At 53.2% G+C, this 9,761-nt stretch overlaps 3 protein-coding genes across 3 annotated transcripts; 1 reads left to right on the forward strand and 2 right to left on the reverse strand.

The window, feature by feature from the left end:
- Nucleotides 1-327: 327 nt before the first annotated feature.
- Nucleotides 328-3,783, reverse strand: AYO20_06989 (hypothetical protein; the record flags this gene model as incomplete). The annotated part of the gene is made up of 2 exons (XM_022645277.1): nt 328-3,335; nt 3,384-3,783. 2 exons carry the CDS (start codon nt 3,781-3,783, stop codon nt 328-330), a joined length of 3,408 nt encoding a protein of 1,135 aa, XP_022498825.1.
- An 851-nt stretch (nt 3,784-4,634) lies between these two features.
- Nucleotides 4,635-5,862, reverse strand: AYO20_06990 (hypothetical protein; the record flags this gene model as incomplete). The annotated part of the gene is made up of 3 exons (XM_022645278.1): nt 4,635-5,287; nt 5,348-5,576; nt 5,650-5,862. 3 exons carry the CDS (start codon nt 5,860-5,862, stop codon nt 4,635-4,637), a joined length of 1,095 nt encoding a protein of 364 aa, XP_022498826.1.
- Nucleotides 5,863-6,835: 973 nt separating this feature from the next.
- On the forward strand, nt 6,836-9,148 carry AYO20_06991 (DNA repair protein (mre11); the record flags this gene model as incomplete). Its single annotated transcript, XM_022645279.1, has 1 exon — nt 6,836-9,148. One exon carries the CDS (start codon nt 6,836-6,838, stop codon nt 9,146-9,148), a length of 2,313 nt encoding a protein of 770 aa, XP_022498827.1.
- Nucleotides 9,149-9,761: the final 613 nt, after the last annotated feature.

The following is a 9,761-nucleotide window of genomic DNA, read 5'->3' on the forward strand; positions in this document are numbered from 1 at the left end:
TGGCCGAGGCTGCGACGAAAACGGCTTCACGGCTTGACGGATTTCGGGGAAAAGCTGGAGCTGCGCATCGGGGGCCTTGAGCTTCACCGCAGCTCGAAGAAGACCGAGTCTTGGACTGTGGCTCAGCCGAGATCCGGCTTCGGCTTCACTTAGCTCTCACTTCTCCTTGTGGGTGCCTTGTTCACCTTGACTTTATTAGCTATCAAGCTACCCCTAAGAAAGTGACCGCAAGGGCCAGTGAAGAATATACGCATATGACAACCCAATCCCCCACACACCACACGAGAGAGAAATGTATAGCACAAGCAAAGCACAAACCCATCAGCCTCAACGCCGTCTGGACTTGCCCTTCCCCTTCCCACTCCCGTCCGATCCACCACTCGTGGATTTCGAAAGCATAGGAAAGTCTTCGTCCATGGCCATGCGGCTCTGTTCCTCGGCGAGACTCAACTGCAAGGCAAATGCCAAATCGTCCTCCTCCTGCGTAGCTGCCTTTGCTTTGCTGCTCCCGGCCTTTCCACTTCTCGAAGGTGTCCCATGTCTCGAGCCTTTCGCATACCGAATTGGAATGTCAAAGTCACTGGCGCTCATTGCTGGTGAAGACGACATCGGTTCGCTTTCCAGCAGACTCAGACGGATGGCTTCCTCTAGCTCGGCATCAGTTGCATTCTCTGCGCCACTGTGAGATGGAATGGGCGAGGCAATCGAACTGTCGCCATAAGTCTCCTGCCTCTTCTTCTGATCGCTGGAAAACGCTTCCTCGCTTAACATCGTAGCATAAGCCAGTAGCTCCTCCTCACTTGCCCCTTCACCCAGGATATTGGTACCAAATCGTCCGCTCAGACGTTCAAGCTCTTTCTGCCTTACGACTTTATCCCGCTCCATTTCATGCCTCTCATTACTGATATAGTCCTTGATCAGTCCACGTCCGGTTGCGCTGACCTTCTGGCTAGCTGGCGTAGAGTTGCTGCCGCGCTCTGAGCGGCGACGGAGCTGGCCCCTTTTGCGCGTCTTGTACGCATCCGCCGCAGTCGAGCTATAGGACCAGTATCGGACATAAGAACCCAACGAAACCATGCCCCGCAACACTGTCGGGTCTGGGTCCAGGACAATCGCTCCAGCGGCATAGTAGTTGTTTCCAACGCCTTGCACAGAAGCTTCAGCTTGAGCGATGCGTCGTCTTGCTCGATCCGAGAATCGAGAATTGAGTGTCCTGACTGGTTCATTTGTGGACGCCAGCGGATCCCATGCCTGAACCAGACCTTCATTACCCCCGTGAACAACATATAGAGAGGTGAGAGCAAGCGAGGCAATCTGCGGAGACTTTGTGTATATGACCCTGACTGGCGAGATGGTGTTGACAACCTCAGGACTGGGAGAGAGGCCAGCACGCATGTCCCAAAGCATTACAATGCCAGACATTGTACCGATCCCGAACAGTCGCGCACGGTGACCAGGAATTTCCAAGCTCGAGCTCAACGTGCCGCTGTGGCCTAGAGGCGACGCAAGAGGGGAAGATGTATTGGAGCCACCAGACATTCCCAGGAGAGGATCCTCACTAACGTGCAGGGTGGCGAACTCTGACTCATCAGAAGCCAATGCCGAGATGTGAATGTTTCGATGTTCAGCAAACGAGAAGTTCGAAATGTGCCAAATTTCTCTAGATCTTGAGCTCACAATGTCATCTTGGCTGGAAGTACGCGACCTGGGAACACTTCTCAGCGCTGGAGAGGAATACAGAGATTGTTGGGGTGGGCTTGTCGTCCCAAAGATGGAAACCTGCTTGATGGTCGACTGGATCGTTGGCCAGCTGTCCAGCTCCGGATCGACGGCACTCTTGGTTATGCATCTAGTAAAACGTCGTACCGAAGCCCCGTTGTTCCCATACAACCCGCATTCCACGACGAAAACGGATTCCCCAGCATTGGCACCGTCGTCTCCAGCAAAATCAGTGATCAGTCGTCGCTGCATGTCCCACCCGTTGCAGATGTTCTGAAAATGCTTTGGCTTGTGGCGTAGGAATTCCTCGACCTCTTTGGTTTCGGCGACGATCTGATCTTTGCTCAAGTTACATGCATCGCTCGAGATGCGTGGGCTGTAACTGCCATCAACCTTGGCCGTGCCAAACGGGTCTGGTTTTGCTGTTCGTCGCGTAGCCTCAACCAATGACCATTGCACACTTCTGCCTGTTCTCCAAGCCAGGCGATCAAGCTCTTCGGGCGAAGCTTTGCCGACAAACTCTGGCCTTGTAGGGACGTCTGTGAGGTAGAATACCTCTCCAAGAGCATTCAGCACAGTAGCCCAGATTCGACGTGAAGATAATCTCCGGGCGGAGACCCTCTCATCGACACAGATTGCAATGATCGGGACACCTGGACAGAGAATCCATTTGGCTGTAAGTTCTCCCTTGTCGAACCGGCGATCATGGACCGGGTTGACCCCGAGGGCATACGCTGCCAGCACTCCATTCGAGAACCCTGCAAGAAAGCCGAATATACCACTGGTGGCCTTGAGAACAGACTCGGACTTGGCAATCCAGACCGAGCAAACAGCACAGCCGATCATCGTCGTTTCAGGGATACCGAGCGCATGGTTGGCCGCCGAGGAAATGGACACAAATCGGCCCCGCTGCTCGCTCGTCGAGGTGTAGAAGACTCGCCCTCCTGGACAAGCCTCTCCATATACCTTCCCATAAGGTTGACTGAGGTCCATGACATTGGTCATCCCAACCATGTTCCCGGGTCCCAACCCATAAGGCAATTCGCCAGGGAACTGATCAGCAAAGTGTTTGAAGGCATCGAAATCCGTCAGTCCCCAAGAACCAGGCTTACCACTGGCCGGGTCGCTTACAGTGACGGCGCCTTGCTCCACTGCTCCATGCATGAACAACGGCTGCTTCTTGTTTAAGCCCACCCCGAATGTAGCGTGCAGATGACTAACTGGATAGTACAAGCCGGATGCATACGTAGTAACGGCAGCCGCAGCTGCGCTACTGGCATGACGGGAAGCACCAGCACGAGATATTGCTTCAATCGCAGGCCGGCCGCGGCCGAGAGACCGTAGCAATCGTGTCCGCAGGATATACTCGCTCCTCCACGAGGAAAGGGCTGACAGCCGCGTGAATGACCTGCGCTGTGCTCTCTCGACATCCGAAACTGACTCTTGTGTCGCCTTGTTCGTGCCCGTGGCCAACAATTCAGCACCGGGAAAGTATCTGGCAAACGCAATGCGCCATGCGTGCGGTGTCGTGACCAATTTGTGAAACCGTTGAGACACGAGGCTCATGGAAGACAGAGTCTCTGGAGGCAGGTGCGAGAGAATGTGAGTGAGAACCTCTGCTACTTGTTAGTACCCTTCTGCAAGTCTGTGATTCGTTGTCCTACCATTGGGGAAGTTTTCAACCGAGACCCTCGAGGTCTTGTCTTTCGCGGACGGGATAACCTGAAAGATTATGCCGTCGGATGGTTTTCGATATTGAGCGTGTGCCCTCTCATATTCGTCGATACGACTACCAGGAGAGCCTTGAGACGAACTGTCTCGACTGCTTATCCATCTGGTGTTGGATGGCCGCCCACGCTGGGTGCCCACGGAGCGGACGGAGACATTGTCAGCCGATTCCTCCAGGTCTGGAGTCGGCTCTCTGAGGTTACTCGTGGAGAGTAAGCCGACAGAGGCCTCATGTTCAATGTCTGGAAGTCCATGCTGCGAAGAAGACGAGGGGAGATGCTGGGCGGGTTCTACTGAAGTCGCGTTTTGGGAGGCTTCAGAAGGCGCAGGGTGCATAAAAAGTTTTAGGAGAAAGCTGGAGTGATGATCGAGACTGAGCCAAGGGTTGGATCAGTCTGAAAGTCTTGCGCAGGTCGGTCTTGAAAGGGTCTTCTTGGGAATTGTAGAGAGATCAAACAGAAAGGAGGCGTTGTTGTCACGGATTCCCGGTTCTTTCAAGAGATGATTCAATCTCGGGGGGAGGAAATGGGACTAGCCGAAGGAGGCTAGACACGCTAGGTAAAGCCACCACCGCAATTCGAGGCATTCCGTAACCTTGCAGACTGCGCTACAACATCTCCAACGTAGCTTCACTACTTTCTGTTGTTGGGTCATTCATTGGTCCGACTCTATTCCATGTCCACTCTTATGCACCTGCAACACGAGAATGAAGCGAGACTGCGACTGCGAAAGGCCCTCTGCTGGCATGCTGGAAGTGGAAGGGGACCAGGAGTGCGAGGGCTGATCTAGCGGGAGAATTGTCAGATCACCACCCAGAGGCATCCCTTATCTACTTGTGGACTATAGCACCTGGGGTTCATTTGAACGGTCAGGGGATGCCAGAATCTAGCACTGCTGCCTAGCTGTGGCAGCGTCAATTCACGGGCCTCAAGGACCCGATTCCATTATTTTATTGCTCCAGCAAACTCTTCAAACCAGACTGTAGATACACATAGTAGAACAGGACAATGCTTTTCTCAAACCCCGTCCTTGCCACCGTGGCTACCAGGTCCTCTTCCTGACCGAGTGAACCTCAATACCTGCACTGATCCTTGAACGATTTGCCAACACGCGCCAGCACCACCAGTAGTGTCAACCACCACCGATTAACATCCAGAGCCAACTCGATGTTTTGTTCTTGCCCATGGCTACGCCGAAGGCCTCACTCCATTCTCGAGCAACAACTTCTCATTCCGTGGAAATCGGTTGTTCATGAAATGTGAGTAACAGCGGAAGTAATCTTTCAAGACACTTTCGTCATCGTCTGAACTTCCGTCAATTCCAAGGCCTGCTTTTTTGGCTCCTTTGGAGAATGCCAGGGTGGGGTAGGATTCGACATCCTTCTCTTCTTGCAAGAGGATCTGCTCGAGAACTTTGGCTTTATGCGCGACGCTGTTAAAGTGCCACTGCTTACCGCGATAGCGCATAGAGAGGTTGAAGTCTCGGAGGGTGAGCGTTTGAGAAGAAGCAAGCGTAGGGGATGGAGCTTCGTGTCTGGATGGGGGCCGGAGTTCAAGGACAGGGGTAGGGTTGACTGGTGTAAAACCAGCGTGCGCGTTTGAGCTGGCCGGAAGCCGTGCCTTCGGAAAGGCATTGTTGTCATAGATAGACGTGTTCTGTGAGATTTCGTCTCTCGAGATGCTCACTCTGCCGGTCTCCTCTTGCGACCCTGTCGATTTTTGCCGCTTCTTTTCCGATTCAGAAAAGTGGTCACGGCTGGCCCGGTGTCGCTTTCTGCTTTCACTGCGCCCGACGGCGTCGTCTCTACCTGAATCGTGATGAAGACTTCCAGCATCGGATCCTGTCAAGTGTAGAGGTACAGCCGTCAGCCCGGCGTCATTTCTTCAAGAAACAAGCTTACCATCAGAGGACCTGGTGTCATCGATTTGAGTGTGATTAACAGTCCCGGCATCATCGACGGTTTCCGGGCTCCCCTGTTTTGGAGAGTGCAGCAAGCAGCCAGGGCAGTTCACGGCACCATTGATGCGCTTGTGAAGACGGTCAATCGTATACCAGCGCTGCATCTTCATGATATCGGTCACGTAGCGGAGGATAGTGTGGCGATGATCGCTGGCTTCCCATTGATAGTTCTATATGTCGCCGTCAGCGCAGACACGTACCAAGGCCATCTGAAGAAAGCAGCCATATCAGAAGTGAGCTTACAAGAGCAGCGTCCCACGAGAAGTGTTTATTACCGCCTCCGGTCTCGAGGAAGCTGACGGCGACAGGTCCAATCAATTCATCCGGTGCATTAGGAAGATCTTCGATCTGAGATTTGAGGTAGGCTTGGGCATCTTTGCGGAATTTGGCTTCGGCAACACCATCCATGCCCAGTTCGGCGCACAGCACGCCGATAGACTTTGGACCTTTGGGCATTTTGATGTAATGATGGTGAGCAATGCTATCCTCTCATAGAGGCTAGTGATTGGAGGAGAAAGAGAGAAGACTGAGCGTTGAGAATGATGTTGGATAAAAGTCGGAGGTTCGACGTCGGTGGGCACGTTGGGGTGGGATGACGCTTTTGAAGCGGGAGGAGGAGGTGTTGCGTGTTGCCTAGCTCGACCGCCGCATCCGCCGACGCTGACGCCGACGCTCCCTCCCTCGGCCGACAGCAACCCCAGTAAGAGGGGCCGGCACAAAGACGGGAGTGAAAGAGCAGTTGTCACACCATCCAGCGTCACCACTATATTCCTCTCTACCGTGATTTCGCTGTATCAAGCTGGTCCGACCGCAGGTGAAATGTCAATTGTGTCGCCCTCGGTTAGGTATTGATCGCCGTCGGTCGCCTAACTAAGCAGCGAAGATGTAGAAACTCCGTAAGGCTAAAGCTGTCTCTGGGATCGACCGTGGCAGGACAGGAGGACAATCTTCAAGCAAAATTGTCTGCCATAATTGACAGGATGTATGGGACAGGATGTTGTGGTTCTGAAAGTGAGAGGCGCAGGCACTGGAGAAAACCACGTCTGTCTTCTGTCTTGATTTTTGGCTGCATTTGGCGACGCAACCTCCTCCTCATCATCATCGTGTCTCGCAGCCTTTGTCCATCGCACACTTGCCCCCTCTCATGTCATAGTCAATGCTATTTCAATGTCCCTGCGTGTTGCAAATTACCTGCCATAGGGGATAGCTGCCCCGAGCTCAAGTCAAAATTTGTGTCGTCCTCTCTTCTCGGAACGTTTGTTTGTGATTTGTTCGACTCTTTGACTCCGCCGAACAGGCAGCAAACACGCCATTTTCCACGAAGCCACTCGCCCCCTTGTGAGACACGCGAAACCGCTACTCCTTCACAGCATTCTTCTCAGCAACAATATTCCAATGGACTTTCCTCCTTGTTGAACTAGCAGAAGCCATGGCAGACACAATCACCATCCTTGTCGCCACTGACAACCATGTTGGAGCCCACGAACGAGACCCGATCCGAGGTGACGACTCCTGGAAGACGTTCCATGAGATCATGTGTCTGGCCAAAGATCGAGATGTTGATATGGTCCTGCTCGCCGGTGACCTCTTCCACGAGAACAAACCCTCACGAAAGTCCATGTACAATGTCATGCGGTCCCTGAGACTCAACTGCTTGGGTGACAAACCTTGCGAGCTCGAAATGCTGTCCGATGAGTCGGAACATTTCGACACCACGTTCGACCATGTCAACTACGAAGACGCCAATATCAATGTTGGAATCCCCGTTTTCTCGATACACGGGAATCATGACGACCCAACCGGGGAAGGCCACTACTCTGCTCTAGACCTGCTAGCTGTTTCTGGACTGATCAACTACTACGGGAAAACTCCTCAGAGTGATAACATCGTGGTCAAGCCGGTTTTGATACAGAAAGGCCGCACGAAGCTAGCCCTGTACGGCCTCTCCAATGTCCGAGATGAGCGCCTGCATCGAACCTTCAGGGATGGCAAGGTCAAATTCCACCGACCGAGCAAGCAGATGGGCGATTGGTACAATTTGATATGCGTTCATCAAAATCACCATGCACATACAGAGACATCATATCTGCCCGAGAACTTTCTGCCCGATTTTCTGGATCTGGTGATCTGGGGCCACGAGCACGAGTGTGATATCGAACCCAGACTGAATCCAGAAATGAACTTCAAGGTTATGCAACCAGGGTCCTCTGTTGCCACCTCTTTGATCCCAGGCGAAGCCGTCCCTAAAAAGGTTGCAATCCTGACTATCACTGGGCGAGACATGACATGTGAACCAATTCGGCTGAAAACAGTCCGTCCGTTTGTCTACAAGGACATCACGCTCGCCGCAGACAAAGATGCTGTTCGGATTGCTAGATCCAAAGACGATCATCGTGCAGAGCTGACCCGCCACATGATCAAGATTGTGGACGGGCTAATTGAGCAAGCCAGGGAAGAATGGTCAGAGGCGCAAGAAGAAAGACAATACCCAGACGAGGAACAGGAAGAATGCCCGTTGCCCTTGATTAGACTACGCGTTGAGACGACCTCGGCCGACGGCATCGGCAAGTTTGATATTGAGAATCCCCAACGCTTTTCCAACAGGTTCATTGACAAGGTCGCCAACACCAACGATGTGGTCCAGTTCCATGTCAAGAAAAAGAACGCAGCGGCACGCGCAGCTCGAGACGCACAGGCAGATAAGGAGATCATGGCCAAACTTCAAGGTCTGGAGACCATCCGGGTCGACAAACTCGTTCGAGAATTCCTCCAAGCCCAATCCCTCACTATCCTCCCCCAAAACTATTTTGGTGACGCTGTGAATCAATACGTGGAAAAGGATGACAAACACGCCATGGAAATGTTTGTGAACGAATCACTCGCGGATCAAATCAAGCACCTCGTCAGACTACAAACCGACGCGAATGACGCCGACGACGACGATGAAGACCTGGCGACCCAGATCCAAGAGCAGCGTGCAAAGATGGAAGAGATGTTTGCGAAGGGCATGCTCAAGGTGTCCAAAAACAAAGCTAGGTTCAAACCTCAGCCGGCCGACTGGGATAGTGATATCGATGGACCATGGGAGGACAACCCTGCTGCTTTGCTGCGTGATTCAGAGGATTTGGAAAGTAGAAACGGGGACGAAGACGAAGACGGTGAAGGGGCAACACCTGCACCAAGAACAACAGCAGCCAGGGGACGAGGAAGAGGAAGAGGTGGTCGAGCTGGTTCAACGGCTACGACCACCACTCGCAAGGCGACACCCACAGCGAAGAAAGCCGCCGCAACGACAACCGCTTCACGAGCGCGGAAGCGGGCAATCTCAGACGATGAAGACGATGTAGAAGAGGACGACGACATCATCATGGAGGACAATGACGAGGAAGACGACTCTCAAGCCATGTTTGTGCCTGAAAAGCGCAAGACCGCCGCAAGTACGCGAGGGCGCAGCGCAACATCAGCAGCAGCAGCGGCCAGCACCACGACAACCCGAGCCGGAGCCAGAACGAAACCGACCTCCTTCGCTTCATCGACGCTGGCGACCAAAAAGCCACCTGCCCGCGCTGCGGCTTCAAAGCAGAAACAGTCGACCCTCAGCTTCACCATGTCGCAGAACAGCATATTGGGGAACGGACGGAGCACAGGGGGAAGCCGGAGTCAGAGCCACGAGCAGATCGATGACGATGACGACGACGATGATGCGTTTGAACCCGCTCCGCCCACGAGGAGAAGACGATGAATGCTCGTCGTATATGCCGAGTACCAGCCATCTTCTCTCACAGACCCGTCCTGTTGCGCATGTACTCGTTAATCTCAGGACGTACGTACATCTTGACTGCTATGCCTTTAGGGAGAGTTGAGGAGAAAAGCTTAGAGCAACATATCCCAAAGCACTGTTTGCAACTACGGGTCACCTCAAGTATTCAATCAAAAAGTTGTAATGGTGTTGTCAAAGCGAGGTATCACCATGGAGCTTCTGGTAGAATCGTTCGTCAACTTCAAAGAGCGAATGGCTATAATAATGACTGTTCTTCGTTTTGGCTTGTGTCTGGTATTCCCCTCGCTCTGTATCTCGGATACTGAAGAAGGGTCGACGTGCGTCTCCAGCGCTTTCAAGCTCAGCTCAGCTCACCACCCGTCGTGTCATGCTCATTCTTTCTTCCCGTCTTCTTTGCCCGCAGGTGTCGAGGAAGCGCTGGGAGCGCCCTCAACTGCAGCTGAGCTCCCACCACCAGCACCAGCAGCAACAGCGGTTGTATTTGCATTTGTTTGTCCACCCCCCGCGCCACGTCTGCCACCTCCAAAGTTTCCTCTGCCACCACGCTGCCCTTGTTTCCCGCCCTGACCTTGAC

This window comes from Fonsecaea nubica (assembly GCF_001646965.1).
Source record: "Fonsecaea nubica strain CBS 269.64 chromosome Unknown Scaff46, whole genome shotgun sequence".
In the NCBI taxonomy this organism is placed as follows: Eukaryota; Fungi; Ascomycota; class Eurotiomycetes; order Chaetothyriales; family Herpotrichiellaceae; genus Fonsecaea; species Fonsecaea nubica.